The sequence below is a fragment of the Tachyglossus aculeatus genome, chromosome 5 (genome assembly GCF_015852505.1).
Source record: "Tachyglossus aculeatus isolate mTacAcu1 chromosome 5, mTacAcu1.pri, whole genome shotgun sequence".
In the NCBI taxonomy this organism is placed as follows: Eukaryota; Metazoa; Chordata; class Mammalia; order Monotremata; family Tachyglossidae; genus Tachyglossus; species Tachyglossus aculeatus.
Window position 1 is genome coordinate 80434149 of NC_052070.1, and position 27134 is coordinate 80461282.

Genomic DNA, 27134 nt, shown 5'->3' on the forward strand with positions numbered 1-27134 from the left:
AAGTTCTTCCGATTATACTGTTTTGCATAACTGAATGTGAAAGCCCAGTGAGGATCAATAAACTATGAGCACTCACTAGCATCTCAGCTTCAAAAATGAGAAAAACTCCCTTTTCAGCCCTTTCGCTTGCTCTGTTTGACCTCTTAGTTCCGCAAAGAGAAAATGTTGGAATCTGTTTCAAGCTCAGACATCATACTAACCTCTATTTCTGATCATTTCCTATTACAGACACTGCTCTGAGTTCGCTAAAGCAGCCCAACGTGGACAATTCCCCAATGGTTGCTTCAGCTTATCAAAGAAGAGACTCAGACAGATACTGCCAGCTTTGTGTGGCCTGGTTTAATAACCCTATGATGGCACAACAACATTATGATGGCAAAAAACACAAAAAGAATGCAGCAAGGGCTGATTTATTAGAACAACTAGGAAAGACCCTGGATCTGGGGGAGTTGAGAGGTAAGCACTCCAATTCTGATCACTTGAACAAGAACTAGTTTGAGATCAATGGAGATGACATCACTTTAGTCAGGGGTCCTTTTTCCTCTCTCTCGACATTTATTTTAGTAGTTGGAATTGACTCTGCTGCCCTTTCCACTCCAGGGTGAATGCTACTTTTTACAAAGCGGGGACCGAACAGAGAACAAGAAAGCCTAGCAAAAGGAATAATTTCTCGGTGGTTTTCATTTCCAATTTTGATGGGTCTTGCCCCTGGGGCGATCACTTCTAGTGAAAGCTGCTGCTGCCTTGAAAGTTGTTTCTTCATTATAGTTCATGGCAAAAACGGAACAAGCTACATTTTTTTTCGGGTTTCAGTACACTGTGTCATCTGTGCCGTAAAGGGCCAGTTGTTTTTTGTTACTCTCTTGGTCCTTCTTTGCCTTGAGTAGTTTCTTATGCTATCCTGAAGGTTCCTGAAACCAAGTCCCTCAAAAGCCAAAGATTTACCCTCAGCTCCTTCTTCCCATCAGAATATACAATCTTCTTGGCAATCTAGCCTTGGCAGGACACTAAAGGAGACAAATAGTGCTTTGTTTATGTTTTATGCCAGTCATTACTATGCAAAGAATAGTTGTTACCAGAGCAAAATCATCTCCCTTCTTCCTACTTATCAGCACTGCATCTTTTATGTCAAGACACATGTTTTAATGCCTTGGCTCCTGAATTCTTTAACATTTCAGCAGCTTGTCTTTTATACAGAAGCCAAAAAAAGCTGCACCTTGACTTGATAATTCAATAAGCCTATGACTCAGTAGCACCTGAAATACTATTAGCATTGAACACTGTCCTTGAATTTAACCTTATCAGCCAATACATGTGATATCGATGATATTTGCTTTATTCATTTCTTTAAAGATTAAATACATGCTAAAACTGGGTGAGCTTTTCACTGGTGATTCTTTCACACAGGCGGATGCTGTATTTGCTTCTAACTGAGCCCATTCTATGATCATAGCAATTTGTGATGGTTTCTTAATGATTGAAATGAAAATAATGAATGAGAAAACATTTTTAAGTGGAGAATATGCATGCGTATGCATTTAACTGAGTATTTAAAAGGGTGGATGTTCCACATGAAAAACTCTATATTTTAGAATAATGAACCATCATAAATGGGCTTGGATACAATTTGTATAAATTTGCACATCCTGAGTATCTCATTAGTGTTCCTGTACATGCTATGAAAGATTGTTGACCTCAGATGATTCTTGATCCATCCTTCTACGGTTTTAATTAAAAGAATGAGAACACAACACCCACCTCTTCACAAATACAAAAACCAAAGGAAGTCATTGAATTATGGAATCTTAAAACTCCACCACTTTCAAATACCTAAGAGATCATCTACCTAAATTCAATTTATCTTGCTACATAAACTTCTGACATGGAGCAGTTCCATTTCTGTGGTGGAAATTCATCATGTATAGTGTACAAAAAAGATAAAATTATGGAAGTGGAGCAAAGTTATGGTACACTGTTAACAGAGGATATTTCACAGATCTTTCAGAATGTTTTCCTCTTAATTACAAGAAATACCCAAATGGAAAACATGTTATAAATGTATCTTGAATTTAATATTCAGATTCCCAATGCACAATTAAAAAAAGAACTTGTATGGTGTCTCCGAGAGAGAGAGGAGCATTTTAGTTAAATATCATCATCATCATCAATCGTATTTATTGAGCGCTTACTATGTGCAGAGCACTGTACTAAGCACTTGGGAAGTACAAATTGGCAACATATAGAGACAGTCCCTACCCAACAGTGGGCTCACAGTCTAAAAGGGGGAGACAGGGAACAAAACCAAACATACTCACAAAATAAAATAAATAGAATAGATATGTACAAGTAAAATAAATAAATAAATAAATAAATAGAGTAATAAATATGTACAAACATATATACATATATACAGGTGCTGTGGGGAAGGGAAGGAGGTAAGATAGGGGGATGGAGAGGGCGACGAGGGGGAGAGGAAGGAAGGGGCTCAGTCTGGGAAGGCCTCCTGGAGGAGGTGAGCTCTCAGTAGGGCCTTGAAGGGAGGAAGAGAGCTAGCTTGGTGGATGGGCAGAGGGAAGGCACTCCAGGCCTGGGGGATGACGTGGGCCGGGGGTTGATGGCGGGACAGGCGAGAATATGTGATTAAGGCAAAGGAGAGGGTTCTGAACAAGTCTCTCTCATAGTGTTATGGAAGTTTTTGCTATTTGCAAATGAATTATTTTAGGAAATATTAGCAGTATATTCATCAGCTTTCCATTTTAAGGAGTTATTAACTTTGTTTTAAAGGTTTGGAAAATGAAAGCAGATTGTATCCTGGCACTAGCTATTACTTTATATATATACATTGACCAATTCCACATTCTATCACTCTGTGAGCATATGTTGCTGTGCTACCACTATAGCATTTGGGATTGAAAGAGAACAACCAGGCCAACATAATAATGGGTTTGGTTTTTTTTGGGCTTTCCAAATACAGGACAGATGTAGACCATTTTTAGACCATTTTCAAAAACCAATATCATAAACCACAAAATTCAGTTTGGTTGGCAACTTTTGTATTGGTCCTGGCTAAATTTTCTGAACCATTCCTGTTTCCTCTCAGTGTTCCCAGTTTCACTTGGCTAAGAGAAATAGCAGCTTCCTTCAGCATGTGCCCTTAGGTATTTCTTCTACCCTCCTAAAATGAGCTTCCCAGGAATCTGAAACTCAAAGGAAATAGAAGGAAGACGTAAACCATTCCTCTACAAACTCCTTGAGAAAGTTATCTACACCTGCTGTCTCAAGTTTCTCTCCTTCAATTCTCTTTATGACCCCCTCCAATCTGGCTTCTGTCCCCTTCACTCCACAGAAACTGCCCTCCTAAAAAAGGTCACAAATGATCTCCATCTTGCCAATTCCAATGGCCTCTACTCCATTCTAATCCTCCTCAACCTCTCAGCTGTCTACCACCCCCTTCTCCTGGAAACATTATCCAACCTCGGTTTCATTGACCCTGTGTTCTCTTGGTTCTCCCCCTACCTCTCTGGCTGCTCAATCTGGATTCTCAATTTCTTTCGTGGGCTCCTCCTCTGCCTCCCACCCACTAACTGTGAGCATCCCTCAAGTTTCAGTATGGACTGCTTTCTATATTCCAGCTACTCCCACTCATGTGGAATACTCATTGGCTCACATGGCTTCAACTATCACTTCTATGTACATGATATCCAATTCTACATCTCCAGCACCAATCTCTTTCCCTCTCTGCAGTTTCGTATTTCCTTCTGCCTTCAAGACATATCTACTTGGATGTTCTCCCATCACCTAAAACTCAACATGCCTAAAACAGAACTCCTTATCTTCTCACCCAAACCCTGTCCTCCCATTGACTTTCCCATCACTGTGGATGGCATTACCATTCTTCCTGTCTCACAAGCCCCTAACCTTAACATTATCCTTGACCCCTCTCTCTCATTCAACCTAGATATTCAATCCATCACTAAATCCTGTCCATTCAACCTTCACAACATCGTTAAAATCTGCCAGTGCTTGGCACATAGTAAGCGCTTAATAAATGCCATTATTATTATTTCCTCTCCATCCAAATTGCTACTGTGTTAAAATCACTTATCCTATCCCTCCTTGATTACTGTATCAGCCTCCTTGCTAACCTCCCAGCCTCCTGTCTCCCTTCATTCCAATCCGTATTTCACTCTGCTGCCTTGATAATTTTTTTTTCAAAACATTCAGGCCATGTTTTTCCACTCCTCAAGAATTTCCAGTGGTTGCCCATCCTCCTCCTCATCAAACAGAAACCCTTTCACCATTGGCTTTAAAGCGCTCAGTCACCTTGCCCCCTCCTACCTCACCTCGCTGCTCTTCTACTATAGCTCAGCCCACACACGTCGCTCCTTTAATGATAATCTTCTCATTGTACCTTGGACTCATCTGTCTCACCACCGACCTCTTACCCACGTCCTGCCTGTGGCCTGGAACATCCTCTTGACTCATATCTGACAGATGATTATTCTCCTCCCCTTGAAAGCCTTCTTGAAGGTACATCTCCTCCCAGAGGCCTTCCCTGACTAAGCCCTCCTTTCCTTTTCTTCAACTTCCCTCTGCATCACCCTGACTTGTCCTTCTGATTCCTAGGCCTGTGCTGTATCCACTAGACTATGCTATTTCTCATACTGTATTGGTTTGATGGATTATATTTTCCAAACAGTTTCGGATCTGAAATCCTAAAGGGGAATAACTTTGCCTGCCTAATGAGCCTCAGAGGTTGTATTTTTGACCCTCTTCTAGTCAGGTTATTATAAATTAGCTCCATGCCACCACAGAAAACTAGCGCTGCCTATGCCCTGGGTAAGCCTCAGGAGCTAACCAATCTCGAGGCAGGGGGTCAGTCCATATGTCCTCTTGAGTTTCCTTCCAACCCGCTTAACTTCTCTATATGATTTTATGAGCAGATATACCAAATGTTTCCATTCAAAAAAATACCCACATCTTTCAAGCTAATTCTTGAAAACACAAATAGTAAGAGTACAGTTCCAGATCACCAACCAGAAGTCAGGTTCTGATGACTCCCTGTGTTTCTTTGCATCCAGCAAAAATTCCTCACCATTGGCTTCAAGGCTATCCACCATCTGGCTCCACTTTACCTTTTGTACTCACTTCTCCTGCTCCTCCCGAATTCACCCTCTTCATTCTTCCCAAGCCAACATTCTAGCTGTCCCTCAGTCTCGACTCTCCCACCTCTGCCTCTTCCCGCAGACTGTTTGCCACCAGCTAGAACTGCCTTCATCCCCAGATCTGACAGAGAACATTCAAATCCCCTTTCTTTCAAATCCCTCCCCAAATCCCACAGCCTTCACTAAGCTGTCTCCAGTTAATTCCCCAGCACCCTGAGGCATCTCATCATTTCAACCAACTCTAGCACTTAAAAACTTATTTCCATCCTCCTTAGCACACATGTATATACATCTGCTCAATTTTTCTTGGGCATTCTAGTTGTATCTGGCCTGGGAGAAGTGCCGTGACCTAGTGGATAGAGCATAGGCCTGGGAGTTAGAAGGTCATGGGTTCTTCTGCCACTTGTCTGCTGTGTTACTTTGGGCAAGTCACCTCACTTCTCTGTGCCTCAGTTACCTCATCTGTAAAATGGGGATTAAGACTGTGAGCATGACGTGGGACAGGAACTGTGTCCAACCCAATTTGCTTGTATTCATCCTCAGCACTTAATACAGTTCCTGGTACATAGTAAGGACTTAACAAATACAATAATTATTATTATTTGTCTGTGCCCCCCATTACTATGTAAATTATTTGTGGACAGGGACTTTATCACTTCATTATTCTGTATTTCCCAAGTGCAGAAGTACAGTGCATGGCATTAAGTAGGTACTCAATAAATGTCACTACTACTACTGCTTCTATTACTACTGTTGCCAGCCATGGGTGCCAATGGAAATAGACTTTATAGACACTTGAAATTATGCAGACTGAATGTGGATATATATATCCTAGCTAAAACCCTCCCAAAGTTGCAGTGTATTTGTTTATTGAAAGTTGCTGTTGCTGGCTACCTTTACTAAGTTTGCAGACCAATTTTGCAGAAGAAGGACAATACAGACACTGTGCATGGTGCTACTGTAATAGACCCAGTCATGCCTGCTATGAAAAACTATCTTCTAATAGAGAGGCTAATCCAGATAAAGGAAAAACTCATTTTGCTTTTAAAATTACTTTTCTGCCTCTATTCAGGAAGGCATCATCATGTGAATTTATTAAACAATTAATATTTCACCCTCAAGGCACTGAGGTTCTTTGTTGGTATTGATTGAAATTCTCAGTTGTTCAAATTAAGCTAAGGAGGCAGAGTCATTTTTCTTAAATGCAAAGTATAATATTTTTCACAAAGTTCTATAGGAATATGCATCAATTACTTTGGCTCCTGAGTAGCTGCATGCCTTGTTAATATCCTGAATTCATTTCTGGAATAAGGATCTTTCTGAAAAGATGTAAAGTGAGCAGAAACTTACTTTTTTCATTGAAATAATTTTAGTGCTGTTCTAAACCCTGCTGCTCTGCCTCTCAGATGAAATTGTGGGACCAAAGGGCACTCTTTTTTTAATTATTTGAAAGTCACTTCTTATTCTCCTACTCTGTGATAGCATGGCTCTGGAAGGTGAACACATTTTTTTAAAGTGACGTGTCTTTTCTGAATGCCTATTTTTATGTGAACATATTTTTGATAGAATTTACACCATCTAGTCAGCTAGTCAGTTCTGTCAAAATTATTTACTGAACCTTTTATGAGGTTTGTAGAGACTGTGGCACAGTGAGGGGAAGGTCAAGACTGAATTCCATGCAATGAGGAGCTTGCCTCCCAGTGGGGCAGAAAGACACAAATTAGTGCCTAAAACATTAAGGATAGAAATTTACAAATAGAAATCTGAATAAGTACCCAGTGGATGGAAATATATGTATATTCAGAGAGTTTGGTGTGTGCCTTATGGAAGTTGGCTCTTGTTGAGCGAAACTTTCTCCTAGGTTACACTGGCTCATTTCAGAGTCATCCAGATGTTTAGTACACACGCAAGAGGTTCATGGAATGATTGAAATGACTGGAATCCTGTGGCTTTCTTTGTAAAGCCTTCTTGCTTAGGGAAATCTCATCTTTAGTTGATATCATTCACCAACATGTGCATTTTATTTGGAAAATATATAGATCATAAGGGATCTGAATGGGTGCCTGGAGACCTACATTGAAGATGAGAACAAATTTTAATAGTCTGAAAAATTGGAATACTTTTAAGAGTTCAACATTAAATCTTTGGCCATTTGGTTATGAAGGGAAATGTTAAATATCCCTTTAAGCCTCGGGTTACAGCTGAAAACATGTCCTATAATCATCGAATGCACAGTATTGCTCAGGTTGCTGTTTTACTGCCGAAGAGTTCCAATGCCAACAGTGGCAAACTTGTCTAGGGTTTGTACAGTCACTTTCAAACTGCCCCATGACTGAACTGACCCTGGACCATGCTCACCCAGCATTACTGCAACCTAAATCTTCCTTCCAGTGAAAAGTAGGGTAATTGAAGTCCTTTCATCTATTTAATGTTGGGGCTGTAGGCAAACCCAAATTAGGTTGTTCCGGGATCCCAGTCTCCAGGCTCTGTCACTCAAACGTCAAAGTGGGAGATGAGCTAAGATCTGCCAAGCTAGCTCTCTTCCTCCCTTCAAGGCCCTACTGAGAGCTCACCTCCTCCAGGAGGCCTTCCCAGACTAAGCCCCCTTTTACCTCTCCTCCCCATCCCCCTGCCCTACCTCCTTCCCCCTCCTCCTACCCCTCCCCACAGAACCTGTATATATATGTTTGAAGAGATTTATTACTCTGTTTTACTTGCACATATTTACTGTTCTATTTATTTTGTTAATGATGTGCATTTAGCTCTAATTCTATTTATTCTGAAGACTTGACACTTGTCCACATGTTTTGTTTTGTTGTCGCTCTCCCCCTTCTAGAATGTGAGCCCATTGTTGGGTAGGGACCATCTCTATATGTTCCCAACTTGTACTTCCCAAGCGCTTAGTACAGTGCTCTGCACATAGTAAGCGCTCAATAAATACGATTGAATGAATGAATGAATTAAAAGATTTTAGGGCACACACAGCCTTGTGTTTGCATCAGCCCATCTCACAAGTCCCAAGCTGATTGGTTATGCACTGCATGACTTGGTTTCCCTCACAGCATTCCACTGCTTGAGGGAGAGGCCCAGGTGAAGGGGCTTTCCTAGCTGTGTCTGTGAGGTGTTGAGGCAGCATGAGCTTTAGAGTCTGGAGACCCAGTTTCTAGTCCTGGCTCTACCACATGCCTGCTATGTGACCTTGGCCAAGTCATTGAACTTATCTGTGCCTCAGTTTCCTTATCTGTAAAATGGGAGTGCAATGGCCATTCTCTCTCTTTCTTATACTGTGAGTCCCATGTGGGACAGGGATTGTGTCCCACCTGATTATCTTGTATCTACCCCAGTGCTTAGTACAGTGTTTGGTACATACTAAGCACTTAACAAATGCCACAGTTATTTTATCCACATTTTACAGATGAGGAAACTGAGGCACAAAGAAGTTAAATGATTTACCCAAGATCTCACAGCAGACAAGTGGTAGAGCCTGAACTGTGAGTACCCTATGGGACAGGGGATGTGATTTGAATATCTGCTGTCTACAACAGTGTTTCGCAGAGTGCTTGACCCATAGTAAGCTCTTAGTAAACCCCATCATTAGGATTATTGCCATTTTTAGGAGGCTTCAGCATTGACTTAAGTAGGAACTCTGATTCAGGTGCCACAGGTATTTCTCTTTGAGGATCCTTCCATATGTCCAAGCCCGCCTTGGCTCTTGGTGATTCCTGCATAATAATGATGATAATAATATTGATGGTATTCATTAAGCAATTACCTTGTGTCAAGCACTGACACAATAATTTGTGACTGACTAACTGACTGACACACTGAATATAATTTGTGTTCTCTCTCATCTGAATTCAGAGCTGCTTTGGATTTTTGCCATTGATTCGGGCTAATATAATTAAATGCCCCAAGTTTCCCACAGCACTTATGTACATATCTATAATTTATTTATATTTATGTCCATTTCCCCCTCTAGACTGTAAACTCGTTGTGGGCAGGGAATGTGTCTGTTATATTGTTATATTGTATGCTCCCAAGTGCACCACACACAATAAATATGATTGACTGATTGATTGACATTACCCAAGTCAGGTATGGAGGTAAGGCCTCCCACCAACCACCCCTGAATCTTGTTGTATACTTACCCTCAGTGACCAAGACAGAAACAACTTACTATTGGCTTCAAATCTCTCCATCACCTTACCCCCTCCTACCTCACCTCCCTTCTCTCCTTCTACATCCCAGCCCTCATATTCTGCTCCTCTGGTTCTGCTAATCTTCTCACTGGGCCTTGTTCTTGTCTGTCGACCCCTGGCCCACATCCTACCTTTATCCTGGAATGCACTCCCTCCTCAAATCTGCCAAGCAATCGCACCTCCTCACTTCAAAGCCTTACTGAAGACCCACCTCCTCCAGGAGGCCTTCCAAGACTAAGCCCCCCTTTTCATCAGCTCCCCTTATCCCCCACGTCACCCCAACTCACTCCCCAACTCCCCGCCCCACAACACTGGTGTATATATGTATGTATCTATAATTCTATTTATTTATATTAATGCCTGTTTTACCTGTTCTGATGTGTATATATATCTGTAATTCTGTTTATTTATATTGATGCCTGTTTACTTGTTTTTGATGTCTGTCTCCCCCCTTCTAGATTGTGAGCCCATTGTGGGCAGGGATTGTCTTTGTTGCCGAATTGTACTTCCCAAGCACTTGGTTCAGTGCTGTGCACACAGTAAGTGCTCAATAAATATGATTGATTGAAGCACTGTTCTAAGTACTGGGGTAGATTAAAGCAGATCAAGTTGGACACAGTCCGTGTCCCACATGGGGCTCACAGTCTTCATCCCCATTTTACAGATTAGGTAACACCTACATAGTCTGCTTATCCACTAATTCCTGCAGCCTGTGCAAGTCGACCATTCACATTAGTGAAGACACTAGCAATTTTAAAAACTGACTTATTACCAGGCCTTGGGACCACCTCACCAAGGAAGAGACCAGGGACAATCTTTCCTTGGCTTTCATTATGACAAACCCAATTTCAGTGAATTTTGCACAATCCCTATTTAATGTCATCACCCCTTCAATCCCCAACCTGGCTGTCCTTTTGCTTTCAAACCCCTCCTTGAGTCACCAGTAACAGAATTTCCTCTGCCACCAGCCCAATCCTATTCTGATCCATTCCTCTTCCAATCCTATTCTTTTGCAGGAAGTTCAATCAGTCAATCACTGGTATTTATTGAGCACTTACTGCGTGCAGAGCAATGTATTAAGTGCTTGGGAGAATACAGTACAATAGAGTTGGTAGATATCCCTGCCCTTAAGGAGCTTACATTCTAGTGGAGGAGACAGACATTAAAATAAATTGCAGATAGGAGACTGAGTGTAACCATATGTACACTAAGTGCTATGGGGCTGGAGGTAGGTTGAATAGCAAAGTGCTTGAAAGAAACAGATCATAGGTGCATAGGCTACACAGAAGGAAGGATGGAATAGTGTGAGGAAATGAGGGTTTAGTCAGGGAAGAGCTCTGGGAGGAGATGTGATTTGAAGATCAGGAGAGCAGTGGTCCATGGGACCAAGTTTAGCCAGATTAGGTCACTTAATCTGCTCAAACTTTTATAGCTCACCTTGATCTTTCTCAGTGATGTCCACATTAATCCTACCAAAGAATAACAATAGAAACAAAAGACTATGGTTAATAGAAGCAAAAGGCTATAATGAATTATAAATAATACATATTGAGTTATTATATTTGTGGGAGAATATTCACGCCATTCTTGAATGGACCTTCTTACTAGACAGCAGCAGTATCCCATGTATGAGGGATACTTGCCAATCCATGTCCCTCTAGTATGCAGACTGACAAAAAGCAGCGTGGCAAGAGAAGCAGCATGGTTCAGTGGAAAGAGCATGGGCTTTGGAGCCAGAGGCCATTGGTTCAAATCCTGGCTCTGCCAATTGTCAGCTGTGTGACTTTGGGCAAGTCACTTAACCTCTCTGGGCCTCAGTTACCTCATCTGTAAAATGGGGATTAAGACTGTGAGCCCCCCGTGGGACAACCTGATCACCTTGTAGACTCCCCAGCGCTTAGAACAGTGCTTTGCACATAGTAAGCACTTAATAAATTCCACTATTATTATTATTATTATTATTATTATTATTATCATTATTATTTTAGTTTAAAGGGTATCCTGCAAAGAGGATGCTACTTTGGGAGAACTCTTGCTCACATACTCCTATGATACATATGTTATCAATAATTTATGTTTAGCATTTGTGCATCACATTCAAGTCAATAGGCATATATTTTGTACTTTGTGAAGTAAATTTCAACTGCATCCTTCCCCATTTATCCCTTCACAGCCTTATAAAGAAAGTTCCACACTCAGTGTAAACAATGAAACAGAAAGTGTTCATTGCAGGGTCTGTTGTTTACTTGGTTTTCCTCCAAAAAGCCAATGACACATTTTCTGGTCAGGATTTGATATTTTTTATCATTTACCCAACTCCAGGAATGCACAAGACATTGCAGCTGGGCATAATCTGAGGCCTGAATCATTAAACCCTCTCCAAAAAATCACAAGACAAAGACAGTGAGACTGCTATTACACACCCCCTTTCTCTAGTGTGGGATCTCACAAGGCTTTCTTGGACTCAGACTTTTCCATAGGGATTTGCAGGACCTCTAGACTGTAAGCTCCAATCTAAACTGCAAACTCCTAGAGGGCAGAGAACATGTCCATTTGCTTGGTTGTATTGTGCTCTCCCATGTTCTTAGCGCACAGTAAGCAGTCAGTAAATACCATTGATTGTTTGATTGATCACAGCCTCATGATGGCAGCAGTCAGTTACCTAGGAAGGGGACTCCAAGCCACAGCTGTTTATACAGGAATTTCTTGCCTTCTAGCTACTAATTTCACAAAACTTTCCCATCTTGACATCCCATTAATGAAACTTTGAGGAAAGTATGCTTCATTTCATTATATCATATGGCCCTAACCCCCTATTTTGTAAGACAATAAGGAACTGCCTGTTAATTTTTCTTCTGAATCACTCTGCCTATCCCTTGTTTGATTAGAAGGCTTTTATTTTATGAAATTACCTATTGAGTAGAGTTGGCAGACTTTTTGAAGTCTGAGTCAGCCAGATTGTCATTAATTTTGATCCTGTGCTCTGCAATTCCAAAGATAACTGTTTCCCTTTATTGTCCATTTAAAAGAGGTCCCATTTTGAAAATTATCTAGATGTTATTGTATTTCTCTTTGTCATATTACTGGAGAATTTTTTTCCCTCCACACTGAAGGACTTGGCATTGAAATGCAGCCTGACTCCAGTAGAGATTTTGCAGGTTCTCTCTCACCACTGGGGAGCCTAGGGTTTTTGTTGTTGTTTCTTCATTAGTGTCTCAGACTCTAGATGCTCATGCTGGAAAGTTGGATTCGGTTCCATTCTCAGGTGCTTGGCTCACAGCTCCCAATTAAAGAAGTGATAAGTTTTCAGCGATGCATGCCCCTTGCATTCTGCAGCTCGGTAATTAAAGTAAAGTTCTGGAAGTCCCCACTGAGTCATGTAGTGGTTATAATGAGGTAAGGTTTTCTTTTGAGAACCAAACAATAGCCTTTATTCACTCCATGAAATTAAATTTGATCAGAATGACCCAACTCCAAAAATATTTTCTCAAATCTCAAAAAAAGCATGTTTTCCACTGACTTTTGTATATTCCAGAATCTAGAACATTTCAAAGCCTATAGATGCTATGATGAGTAGAGCACTTTTGAATTATATGATTGTAGTTAACTGTTTCGTGCTTGGTTACCTTTGTTTTCTCTTTTTATATGCTCATCAACTATCAATGCACTCTAGAGCTGCCAAGTCTTTCTCCAACTTCTAGTCTTTCTCTGATCAACCTATGGCAAGGAATAGAGTGATAAGGGATTTTGCATTGACCTGTCATTAAAGTTTTGATTGTATTTGTCAGGATGATTTGAACTCAAGTTTGGGAAATAATGGATATACAGCGCATGGGGCATAGAGATGAGAAGCAGTGTGCCTTGGTGGGTAGCACACAGGTCTGAGAGTCAGAAGAACCTGGATTCTAAACCTGGCTCTGCCACATGTCTGTTGTGTGAATTCGGGCAAGTCATTTAACTTCTCTGGGCCTCAGTTACCTAATCTATAAATGGGGATTAAGAGTGTGAGCCTCATGGGGGACAGGGTCTGTATCCAATCTGATTAACGTGTATCTACCCCAAAGTTTAGAACAGTGCTTGGCAAATAGTAAGCACTTAAGTACCATAATTATTATAATTATTTTGAAGAGAGTAGTTCACAGTATGACTTTTTCCCCATAGCTGTGGCATAACTGTACAGTGACTGATGTTATTTGTTTTTTGACTGAAAGTTTCATGTTCTCTGTAAAGATATACACAAGAATATATTAGTGGATTTCCTTCATACATGTTACGTAGACACCTGAAGATTCTTAAGAGCTGAATGTAGTTTACATGAATATTTCAAACAACCCTCATAAGTAACACCAGTTGAGTCCATTAAAAACTGTTGGCTTCAGGACATTTAGAATTATTGCTCATGGTTTTTTTCCACTACCAAACAAGGTAATCCTTTTAAAATTTCATAAGAAGCAGCATTGGCCTAGTGAATAGAGCACAGAACTGGGAATCAGGATAACTGGGTTTTAATCCCAGCTCTGCCAGTTGATTGCTGTGTGATCTTGAGCAAGTCACTCAGTTTATCTTGGCTTCAATTTCCTCATTTGTAAAATTGGGATGAAACGTCTGTTCTCCCACCAGCTTAGTATCATGTGGGACAGAGGCTGACATATTTGATTACCTTCTATCTACCCCAGCAATAAATACAGAGCTTTCCCCCTAATAAGTGCTTAACAAACACAATTATTATTATTATTATTATTATTATTATTATTAACTAATACCCTGATATCAAACCTCCTTCTTTAAAAGAAAAACTATGTAAGAGGATTTTTCATATTCTCAATTTTAAATAGCTAGTAGCAATTGATAGGCATTTCATTCATTTATTCATTCAATCTTATTTATTGAGCACTTACTGTATGCAGAGCACTGTACTAAGCACTTGGGAAGTACAAGTTGGTAACATATAGAGATGGTCCCTACCCAACAACAGGCTCACAGCAGTGCTTTGCACATAGTAAGCACTTAATAAATGCCATCATTATTATTATTATTAGAAGATCTGCATTTGGCAATAATCACTAGAGGAGATCTGTTGCCTCAGTCTAGGGTTGTCCATAATTTTTGTGTTACTCCTGTGTGTTATTAGAATGTGTATGTAACTAGACTGACCTTCCAAAATCAGTACAATTATATAATGCAGGTTATGCAAATAAATGTTGAATTTGCATATTAATCCAATAAAAATGGCATGTATAATAATAATAATAGTGATGGTATTTGTTAAGTGCTTACTATGTGCAAAGCACTGTTCTAAGTACTGGGGGGGTATAAAGGTGACCGGGTTGTCCCACATGGGGCTCACAGGCTTAATCCCCATTTTACAGATGAGGTAACTGAGGCACAGAGAAGTTAAGTGACTTGCCCAAAGTCACACAGCTGATAAATGGTAGAGCTGGGATTAGAACCCATGACCTCTGACTTCCAAGCCTGTGCTGTTTCCACTGAGCCACCTTGAAGTGTATGTTGCATTTTAAGGCTATTTAATACATGGCTTCCAGATTTTTGTTTTGAGAATAAGGGACAATGTGTGCAGTCCAGCTTCACCCCCTCCTTCCAGTCAAGAGTTGGGCTCCCTCTCATTCAAAAGCAGGACAGACCATCTCAAGAAAGCAAGACAGTGCTAGCCCAGGTATTTGTAACATCTGGCAGGCCTGACCTAACATCACTAATATCAGTCATAGCCAAAGTATAGCAAGGAGAAGGATTTCCAAAATGGGACTGGTGATTCGAGCATGTGCCAAGGGAAGAGGGATAAGGCAGAGGAAGGAGGGAGACAAGGAAATAAGAAGACAAGAAAGGAGACACAAATACTCAGGTAAAATCTATCTAATGGATACCCTTACTCTGATGAACACATACACCCCCACACACAGCCTAGTAGAATCAATAGAAAGAAAAATGAAACAACAGCAGTTGAGCCCTTCTAACCACTGTAGCTGTGTTTGTATAAAGCTGGTGGACGGCCTTTCTTGGGACCAGTGGAAGAAGGAAATGGCAATGAGAATTCTAGGGCTCAGATGGCTGTGCTGAGTATCAGCAGAGGGTTTTTTGCCAATGCAGCCACCTTCTCCATAAATGGAACTTTTCCACATTTCCCAGTTTTCTGGGGTGGGGGAACCAGAAGACGCAGCATGGTCTAGTGGATAAAGTATGGGCCTGGGCCAGAAGGCCAGAAGAACCTGGGCTCTAATCCTAGCTCTACCACTTGTCTGCAGTGTGACCTTGAGCAAGTCATTAAACTTCTCTGGGCCTCAGTTGACTCATCTGTAAAGTGGGGATTAAGTCTGTGAGCCCCATGTGGGACATTGACTGTGCCCAACCAGAGTAGCTTGTATCTACCCCAGCACATAGAACAGGGCCTGGCACGTACTAAGCGCTTAATGAATACAATCAAAAACTAACAAAAAGGGAAGGTAGTGCATGACTGCCCTATTTCACTCATATATCTGGTCACATTGCTATATATGGACTCCAAATATTAATGTTTATTATTTTTAGAAAATGGCCCAAGAGAATCAAACTCTTAAGAATTACGTGCCACATTTGGGCCTCAGTTTCCCAAATGATTGCATATATATACTCAAGGATGCCTATGTACTCCCATGCACATATACATGTATTCTGTATGGGTCTGTGACTGAAGCTTTAACCAATTCATATTTTCTCTTTACCCTTTCTTTCTCTATTTTCATGTATCTCTTTCCCTTATTTTAGACTGTGATCCCACTGTTGGGTAGGGACTGTCTCTATATGTTGCCAACTTGTACTTCCCAAGCGCTTAGTACAGTGCTCTGCACACAGTAAGTGCTCAATAAATATGATTGATTGATTATTTCCCTCTCTGAGTGAGCGAAAAATTGGGGGATGTGGCCATAGATTGGCAGACTTCTCTAAGTTAACATTTCAGACTAAAATATATACATAATTCAGGGTCTTAAATACATGCACATGCACACATATTTGGCCATTTATTAAATTAATATCATGTCCATGTATTTTGTGAGCTCTGGAAAATATGATCACTTTAGTTTGTGTTAAAATCCTCAGTTTTATTTGATTCCTCCTTCATGGGATTCTTCGTATGGTTGGCAGCAAATAAGTGATGCAGGAGCATCTATTTTTAAGTTTATTTAGGGTCGTGATGAAATCAGTCTGGTCCCTGTTTGTGAGTCTGGAAGCTCATGTTAGCTATAGCCTTTAGGGCCCCTGAGTTATTTTCAGTGAACCTTGGCAAATGTGTTTCTTATCACTGTTTTGTGTGCATCTGAATTCAATTATAGCCTTGTTGATGAAAAGGATGCTGTAGGGAATAGTACTGTATAAATTAGGAAGCCTTATTATCATTATTTATTATTTGTTGAACTCCAATAGTGCATTTAATGCTATATAAGACAAAATGGTTTCCCTTCCAGGATTTCAAACCTAAATAAAAAAAACCAATTCAGTATATAATTCTAGCTCAGAAGGTGGTTAAATTTTAGAAGGATAAGGTTTTTTCATTTAGCTATCATAAAAATGTCCTAGAAATGCAACAAAGCATTCATTTTAAATCAGAACAGTCACCTTGTTGAATTTTAGTAGAAATATTTCTAGACTAGGATTTTCTGCCTCTTCTCTAAAGAAATGTAATAAAATAATACCGAAATTCTTTATTAATCAATAAATTGGTAGTATTCATTGAGGGTTTACTGTGTCCCAAGCACTGCACTAAGCAATTAGGGGAGAAGAGTAGAGTTAGGAAACATTATCATTGTCCTCAAGGAAATTAATTTAATTGTCATCAGTAAACCTTTTTTTATTTAGGGAATGGATTTAGACAGAGGTCGGGGGGAGCTGCATTCTTAGTATGTGAGGGTCCGTGGAACTCCCTGTGATCAAGGAGCTTCCTCCTCCACCCCAACTACAGAAGCCCACCTCATCTGCAGCCTCACTGGGAAAATGCTGGAGTGACCCTCATTTTTATGGACCCATCACTATCCCCACCTTTCCCACCACAGAACAGTTTTTCCCAGGATGTCCCAGAATGTAACGATGATTATTGTGTTTTTTGTTCCATGCCCGGTGATGGAGTAGTAAATTTTGGACAAGACTAGGACAGTCACGAAGTCTGCGAAGGGGTTGACTGATCATCAGGCTGATGATTTGTGCAGCGTCACTCACCCTTTCTCATCCTGTCCAGCCATTTTCTGGCTGGAGGGATGTGGTCAAAAGTGAGCAGGTGAATGAGGGGAGGTGGTACATTGAGTGTGTTATATTGTGCAGTGCACACAGAAATTAGTGAGTATAAGTTCCCAGTAAGCCAAAGCTTGATTCTGAGGCTGTTCTAAAGCCCCATAGACCATCAGCCTTCCCCTCCTTGCCCTGCCCCAGAAGTCCAACTCACATTTTACCAAGGTGTGGGATTGGGGGGGCGGGAGGAGGGGAAGCTAGTAAAACATCCAAATGAAGGGAAATGCATGATAGGCCTATGCTATTATGGGTGATAAAAGTCTCTGACTGAAGAACCCCCTAGGGCTCCTTGCATTTGGGCACCTGTGGCTATATATTTTTTTATGGCATTTGTTGTGCTGGGGTAGACACAAGAAACGCCCCTCTCTCACCGACCTCTGTTCAAATCCATTCCCTTGAGGACAGTGATCATGTTTCCTGACTCTGTTGTACTCCCCTAATTGTCCCTGTCCCACATAGGCTCACAGTTTTAATCCCCATTTTACAGGTGAGGTAACAAGCACAAAGAAGTGAAGTGACTTGCCCAGGGTCACACATCAGACAAGTATCTGAGCTGGCCCTTCTGACTCCTAGGTCAGGGCTCTTTCCACCCAACCGCATGGCTCTAATAGCTGGACAACTGGGTTTGAAAAGCTTGGAGCAGCTACTCAGCTACAACCTTGGCTTTAATAATAATAATTATGGAGTTTTTAAGTGCTTATATTTTGCTGTTACTGTTCTAAACACTGGTGCAGATACAAGTTAATCACATTGGGCAAAGTCCCAGTCTCACAAGGTGCTTACAGTCTAAGGAGAAAGGAAAACAGATATTGCATCCCCATTTTACAGGTGACGTAACTGAGGTCCAAGGTCATACAAGAGCAGGCCAATGGGAGGTTGTGATTTGAACCCAGGTCTCCTGACCCCCAGTTCTTTGCACCAGGTTGTGGAATAGATGTTTATACTGTGGTTTTCATCCCACGGGGATGAAATCCTCTGAAATAGCTCAGGCCATATCTTTGTCCAGGAGCAGCAGGAGTCCAAGCCTCTCTGGGCCCTAGGAGTGCCAACACTTATCCCCACCAAGGTCCAAGCCAGGCCCACTGAGGCCTGGATTCTACTCTAGATGGAAGCTAGACCATGCACACCTAGCACGATGAACATAAGTAAAACCTTTGGGGATAAGTGAGATCACAAGGACTTGTAAACATGAATGATTCTTTCACTCATACTTGGTCCTTGCCAAGCTTTCAGGCATCCAGTACCCTGCCAAACTAGAAGAGGCACAAACCTGGGGGAGAGGACAAGCCTAGCCTGGCCTTTGGGCTGCTTGGGGATTCCAGGGACTGACCCCCACTCAGGCAGAATGTATGGTGGTTGTCCCCTCATGAGAGTCTTCCCCCTCCCCAGGAGCAAATACCATAGATTTTAAGAAATGAGGAAAGGATGAAAGAATGTTGTAAAGAGAAGCAAGGTTGCTTAGTGGATAAAGCCCTCACTGTGCTAGCTCACTAAATCCCTTCTTGGTACCACTACCTTCCTCACACACCCAGTGCAATTACAAGAGAGGGTTAAAAGCAAACAAGCAAATAAGAACAGGTTGGCAATTAGATGAATGAATGAATAAAGGGAAAGGGAAGATTCATATGTGTATAAATACATAGAAGCTGTTAACTTTATGTTCCAGATCTCAGGGAGTGTGAGGGAGAAACCCTTCAAGGGCCTCATAAGGATCCGATAGAGAGCATGGCACATTTTGGGACTGGCGGTTTGTCAGGAAAAAACAGAAACGAAAACAAAGAACCTTCATATGAATAGTTCAAGGAACTTGTAATTTTTTTTTTTTAGTTGTACCACACCTGATAAATTGTGGGGATTCACTGCGGTGTAATTCCTTATACCACTCTTGTAACCTGGAAGCATGCTTCTCTGAGAAGCAATGAGGCCACCTGTAGAGGGACCATGTTTTTTAAACAGTAAGGGGGAGATTAGACTTAGTGCCTATAGTTAGTATAATGCCAAGTCTGGGCTTGACCCTCCTCCCTCTTCCAGAAGCCTCTACCTTAGAGTGAGAAAATCAAAAAGGCATTCTTTGGAAACAGTTGTCTAACCCCCAAAATTGGGCCCTCCTAGCACTAGGGGCCACCGGTGAAAATAGGCATGTCCATCTCTGCCAAAACTTTGCAGTGTTCAGTGAATTCAGCAATTCACCTGGTTGGTGACTTCTGATAACAGTCAGGTAGGATACAGTCTCTGCCCCACATGGGGCTCACAGTCTAGATAAGAGGGAGAACATGAAATAGTAATAATAACAATAACAATAATAATGATAATAATAATTTGTGGTATTTAAGTGCTTACTATGTGCCAGACACTGTTCTAAGCACTGGGTTAGATATGAGGTAATTGGGTTGGACACAGTCCCTGTCCCACATAGCGCTCACAGCCTTAATCCCCATTTTACAGATGAAATAACCGAGGCCTAGAGAAGTTATGTGACTGGCCCAAGGTCATTCAGCAGTTAAGTGGTGGAGCCGGTATTAGAACCCATGTCCTCTGACTCGCAAGCCCGTGCTCTTTCCAATAGTCCATGCTGCTTAAATTTCTATTTTACAGATGAGGAAACTGAGGCCCATAGATGTTAAGTGACTTACCCAGGGTCGCACAGCAAGCAAGTGGTGGATATAGACTTAGAACCTAGGATCCTCTGACTTACAGTTTTGGGCTTTTTCCAGTAAGCCACACTGTTTCCCTTGAAGCCTATGATCAAGATATGAGGCTTGGTAGAGATTTTAAGGTGACCTATGTGGGAAGTGATATGATTAGGTCATTGTCTGAGAAGTATGAATTTTGCCCCTGAGCAGACTGGAGTGGAGCCCAAGTCTTCAGAATGATTCAGGATATGCAGAGGTCTGTTCTTGAAGAAAAGTTCTGGCCCTTTTGATTTGGAAGAAATTTGTAAAGTGCATAACCCCATAACATCTAGATTAGACTATTTCTTTTTCTTTACACAAAACTACAAATCATGGAAGTTGGATATTGAACAGAATTATTAGAGCATTTATCAATTCCAAATACCCCTTAACCCCGTCATATTTTGTCATGTTTTACTAGCAAACCATTTGCAAATTGAAATAATTCACCCGTTAGCAATATTCAGATTTTTCTTATGGATATTTAGTGATTGCAGTGCCTGTTCCAATAATTTATAATTATGAATTGTTTTTCATTGTCTCTCCTCCATGAAAATAAAGTATAGGCACCTTTATAAGTAGACCCTTGTTTAGTCATAGGATTTGTGTAATTAGTAGTGTCTCTTCGTTTATTAAAAAACCACAAGTTTTTGCATTTTGGGAATAGAACATTGCTGAATATTACAATATAAATCTAGTCAAGACATTGCAAATCCCCTCATGGTTTTTAATGCATTGAAAATGACTGAGCAGCAGGGGTTGTATAATCAAATATTCCTGCTGAAAAATCAGTGTTCAACAAAAGCTTGGAGCGTCAAAAAGCCATGTCTCTGAAGAGGCTTGAAATATAAACAGATATTTCTCCCAAGGATTTTTTTTTCTAACAGTTTGCAGAGTGGAATTATTCATTATTGTCACAGAGTCAAAACTGGCAAAGACCATTTATCATGGGATAGTTGAAGCAAGGGAAGTGGAAGAAATCAAGTGGTTGGCTCCGGAGCTTAATAAGAATTGGAAGAGGAACTAGAGATGATTGAGGAGATGGAGGATAATGTAACTTCTTCTATGTATAGTGTAGATTGAAAGTTTCCAGCAATGTGAGCCTGATCTGTCCTCTGAACAGTCATGTTTGGGCAAGGTGTTCACAAGTCACCATGGGTAATTTGGCATGGGAGGTGGTGGATGACAGGGTTGTCAAGGAAATGGATTCTTCTCCACAGATTTCAAACATACCCATGTCTCCTCTATCCTAAAAATAATTCTCCCTTGACCCCATCACTTCCTCCAGATATCGCCGCATCTTCCGCCTACCATACCTCTCCAAACTCCTTGAGTGAGCTGTCTATACCTGCCGACTTCACTTCCTCTCCTCCAATTCTTTCCTTTACCCCCTTCAATCTGGCTTCTGCCCCTTCACTCCAAAGAAATTGCCCCTCTAAGGTCACCAGTGACCTCTTCCTTGCCAAATCCAAAGACCTCTACTCAATCCTAATCCTCCTCAAACTCTCAGATGCCTTTGACACTGTGGACCACCCCCTTCTTCTGGAAACTTTATCCAACCTTGGTTTCACTGATAATGTCCTTTCCTGTTCTCCTATCTCCTTGGCTGCTCATTCTCAGTCTCTTTCATGGGCTCCTCCTCTGCCTCTCATCCCTTTACTGTGCGACTCCTTTGAAAGTTCAGTTCTGGGTCCTTCTATTCTCCATTTACACCCACTCCCTTGGAGAACTCATTCACTCACATGGCTTTAACTCCCATCTCTACGTGGATGATTCCCAATCTCCAGCCCTGACCTTTTCCTTCTCTGCAGACTCGCATTTCCTCCTCCCTTGAAGGCATCTCTTCCTGGATGTCCTGCCAACATCCCAAACTAAAAATGTCCAAATGGAACTCCTCATCTTCATTCCGTCACCCTCTCCACCCACACCGTGGCCCCATCACTGTAGAAAATACTTCCATCCTCCCTGTCCTACAAATCTATAACCTTGGCATTATCCTCAACTCATCTTTCTCTTTCAGCCAGCATTTTCAGTTTGTCCCCAAATTCTGCCAGTTTTGTCTTTACAACATCATTAAAATCTAGAAGTGTAGCTGTAGAGGAACAAAGATTGTGAGCTGGGGTGAAGTGGGAGCAGAGTAAATAAATAGAATGGAGAGCACTGAATGCCGTAAAGCAATTGATCAGAGGATTCTGCATGATGCAAAGAAGAATGGCTAATGATTTGTGCAAATCGATGTTTTAGAAAAACGATCTTGGCAGCAGAGTAGAATATGAACTAGAGGTAGAGAGAGTAGTGAGGAGACTGAGACAGTGGTCAAGCAAACCAGGACAAGTGCCTGAACCAGCATGGTAGCTGTTTGGAGTTCAAAGAAATAATCAAATTTATTTAGTGCTCCCTGGATGCAATGCATTGTATTAAGCTCCTGGGAAGAACAAAACAGAGACGTGACATGTGCCATTTCCACTGGAAGTAGTATGGCTTAGTGCATAGGCCGGAGTCAAAGAACCTGGGCCAGGCTCCACCACATGCCTGCTGTATGACCTTGGAAAGGTCTCTTTACTCCCCTAAGCCTCAGTTTCCTCAACTGCAAAACAGAGATTCAATACCTGTTCTCCCCGCATCTAGTCTGTGAGACCCAGGTTGGAAAGGGACTGTATCGGCCTGATTAACTTGTATTTTGCCCAACACTTAGGAAAAAAAGAAGAGGAAGGGGTGGATCCTGGAGGGAAATCCAAAAATACTTGGCAATAGACTGAATATGAGGGTTGAAAAAATGGGAGAAATCAAAGGTAATGCCAAGGTTGTGGGCTTCAGGATGTTGATATTCAGCCACGAGGGGAATGTTATGTGCATGAGAGGATGTAAATGACTCTTAGTTAAAAAAAAAATGTGCAGAAAAAGGATTTTCAATTTATTTTGATGTGCTTTTACTAGCTCAGGCAACTTGCTCCTGATTTTTCCCCTGTCTTGAAGAGTGTGGGTTAGAGTTGGGCAGGCTCGGGTGGAAAAATCTAGGATGGTGTGAATGCCTCTGTAAACCCAGTTCTGCCATAATCACCTATACCATTCTAGCCATTTTGGCTAGAATGTTCTAAGAGAATTAGGAATATTTATCCAGCACACCACCCTGTTTGGATCCAGTATGCTGTGGTGTTGGAAGAAACAGCTTGTGCATATGCTTGCAGATCAAAGCAGATCTGTGAAACAGTGCAGGTTTTCCTTTACCCAGAGTTTTGTGAGAATGTAACCCTTGCATTATAGGAATCCGAATGTGTTTATGAAGTAAACCTACATGATGTTCAACATAGGGACGAGTTGATCTCATAAGGAGTGGGTTTGAGACCTTTAAATTAGCTTTGCTTGAGGCATGTATTTTGTCACTTACTGATTTACTCAGGGCAAGGCTATACAAGCCAAAGAGGGGGGCAAATGAGGTTGAGGAAAAGGGGAAATGAGGTTGTGGTACTGTATTTTTTGGATGAGCTAGTGTTTTGTTTCAGAGCATAATTTGTAGTCAGAAGGGTGAGTTCTAGGTGTCTCTAACATTGGGAATTAAGTATATGATCACACTTACAAAGAGTAATTCCCCAGATGATAATTTTGACCATAAATGACAGTCTGGAATAGTAGCTTAAAGTAGGCACCAAACCTCAGGCAGATAGGCTGGCTCTCCCAGGCAACAGATGTCAATCCAGTGGATACCTGAAACAATTACAAGTTCAATTTCAATGTGAAAATGCCAATTTATTAAAGCTCAATCCTGCATTTTTCTGTTATAACAAGTTGAATTCCAACAAAAAGCATTAGTATAAAATTTTCTTAGAAGCTACTGTTTCAGTGCCATTAAGAGGTTTTCTTCCTGGTCTCCCTCTCCTGTCCATGCTTCCTTGCACTTCCCAGATGGTGCTTCTGAGAAGAGCATGGCCTAATGGAAAAAGCATGGGCCTGGGAGTCTGAGGACCTGGGTTCTAATCCAAGGTTGCCATCTGCCTGCTCTGTGATCATGGGCAGTCACTTAACCATTCCGTGCCTCAATTTTCTCTTCTGTAAATTGGGGGTTCAATACCTATTTGCCTTCCTATTTAGACAATGAGCCTGTGAGGGAAAGAGACTACGTCTGACTTGATTATCATGTTTCTGTCTCTGTGCTTAGTATAGTATAGAACATAGCAAGCACTTAATAATATTATTATTATCAATAATATAATAAAATGTATTTCTGCACACATTTCCCTACTCCCTCAAAACTTCAATAGTTACACATTCCTCTCTGCATTAAGCAGAAACCCCTGATCATTAGCTTTAAGGTATTAATTATCTCTCTCCTTCCCACATATCCACTCATTTAACACACTGCACCTAAGTTCACACCTACTCACTGTGCCTTGTTCTCATCTCTCCTGTCTACATCTCCTTCCCTACTCATGTCTTTTCTCTGTCCTGAAGCTCCCATGCATTTCAAATGCAACAAACCACAGCTCTCCCCATCTTCAAAGCCTTTCAGAGATCAAACTCCTCCCGGAAGCTTTCCCTAATTTTCCCTACTAGACTATAAACTCCTTGAGGGCATGGATCATGTCTTTGAACTTTATTGTTCTTTCCAAAGTGCTTAGTACAGTGCTCCCTACACAGTGAGTTTTAATAATGATAATAATAATGGTATTTATTAAGCACTTATTATGTGCAAAGCACAGTTCTAAACACTGGGGGGGATACAAGGTGATCAGGTTGTCCCACGTGGGGCTCACAGTCTTAATCTCCATTTTCCAGGTGAGGTAACTGAGGCACAAAGAAGTTAAGTGGCTTGTCCAAGTTTTCACTGAATACCACTGATTGAGTGAGTGATTTATAATCTTCCTGGGCTCTACCCCCTGCAAGTGGCCCTTTTCCACCACTTTGTGTACTCACATTCTCCCATAGCACTTACCTGCATGTTTTACATAACCTAGCAATAATTTATATACATTATCCCCTTTTCCTTCCTCCTCTTATCTGTAACTTTACCATTTCCCCCTGCTATATTATTTGCCCCTTGAAGAAAGGGATCATACTTTCTAACTGTCCCTTACTCTCAAGTGCTTTATTCAGCTCTTTGCATTCATCAGGTGCTTAATAAACACTACTGATCGATCAGTATTTGTAAAATTTTTGAACCTACTGTTAGGCTTGCACTTAAGTGCATACAGTAAGTTTCAACATCTTAATGTGCATTCAAGAATTCGTATGCCCAGATATTTCATTTGGAACTGCAGGGTGTTTGGGGATTAGGTGATCCAGAAGGAACCTAAATTTTGCATGGGAAGATATGGTCTAAGTACATGAGCTAGTTTTGGCTGCAAAATAAAAAAGGATCATTAAAACCTATGCATAGGGTAGTATCTGATTTTATATCAAAACAAATAAAAGTTCATTTAAAAGATACTTAAAATTTGGTTACATCATTTAAATCATGGGCATGGGTGAGACGCTCTGAAATGTAGTTCATGACAGGAGAGATTATTCATTCTTGCTTTTCCCAGTTACCGTGACAGAATTGTTTGTGGGCTTTTAGTCTTCAATAGCAGTCATGTGGAAGATGGATACTAATAGCTCCTAGGGGAGCATTCTGCTATAAATGAAGATCATTGCCTCATTTTTCCTTCCACACTAGACACAAGTGCTTCAGACAAAGGTTTGAGGGGAGTGTTTTGGTTTTTTTACATTCCAACAGAATATTTACTAATAATGTTGCTTTTCTTTCATTGGTAATTTAAATTAGTTAAGGGATTATAAAATGTTCCATCCACCTGACCATTCCATTCTCCTCAAGTGCTTAATACAGACCTCTGCCCACAGTAATTACTTAATGAATACTGACAATTATGCTGATGAAGATGGATAGTTTTCTAAGGTGTGAAGTATTGCACTGAATATTGAAATATTGAAAGGGACCCCAAATCAAATAGAAGATATTTTTTGAGAAGTTGTGAACCTTGAACCAAAATCTACCATGGGCATGGGACACCCTTTGGAGTACACCATCTGTGAGTGTACGAGGGAATGGGGGGGGAGAAAGGAGAGTCAGAATTGTTCCTGTCCCGAAGCCTTGAGACATTAAGCACTGACTTGATCCTCAACACCCACCTTGCTTGTTCCCAGTGATATACAAAACTAATGTCTGGGGCCAGAGTAGGTGCAGATGAGGAAAGATAAGTATGAGTGTGTTCCTGGATGCCGTTTCTCAACTATCTAGAGAATATTAGTTTTTTTATGGTATTTGTTAAGCACTTACTATGTGCCATGCACTGTACTAACCACTTGGGTAATAATTGTAATTGTGGTATCTGTTAAGCGCTTACTGTGCGTCAGACACTATATAAACTAATCTGGTTGGACACAGTCAATGTCAGTCAGTCAAGCCTATTAAGTGCTTATTATGTGCAGAGCACTGTACTGAGCACTTGAGAGAGTACAGTATAACAATAAACAGACACATTCCCTGCCCATAATGAGTTTACAGAGGCTCACAGTCTTAATCTGTAATTTGCAGATGAGAGAACTGAGGCACAGAAACGTGAGTCATCTGCCCAAGATCACATAACAGACCAGTGGTGGAGCCAGAATTAGAATCCAGGTCCTTCTGACTCCTAGGTCAGTCTTCAGTCCAATAGGCCAGGCTACTTATCAGTATTTGGGATCTGGGGTGCTGGAAACCTGTGAGGATGTGGGGTGTCTTTGGGATCCAGGCCCCATAGACTTGAGGTAGCTGCAGGCCACCCCCTCCAGGCGGGAAGGGTTCCTGTGGGATGTGGCCTGGTGTAAGCTTGTCCCCCTGTTTGGGG

At 41.2% G+C, this 27134-nt stretch overlaps 1 protein-coding gene across 4 annotated transcripts in view; it reads left to right on the top strand.

Annotated features, from left to right (window-relative positions):
- Window positions 1-27134, top strand: part of ZMAT4 (zinc finger matrin-type 4) — a 297965-nt gene that overhangs the window by 215510 nt on the left and 55321 nt on the right. For 2 of the 4 annotated variants that reach the window (XM_038746656.1, XM_038746655.1), the window contains exon 5: window positions 229-456. The exons of 1 other annotated variant lie outside the window; for it this stretch is intronic. In XM_038746656.1, coding sequence (XP_038602584.1) covers window positions 229-456 — 228 coding nt within the window. Of the gene's footprint in view, window positions 1-228; window positions 457-600; window positions 650-27134 lie in introns of those variants that run through there. One more of the 4 variants, XM_038746657.1, reaches the window with a different exon arrangement.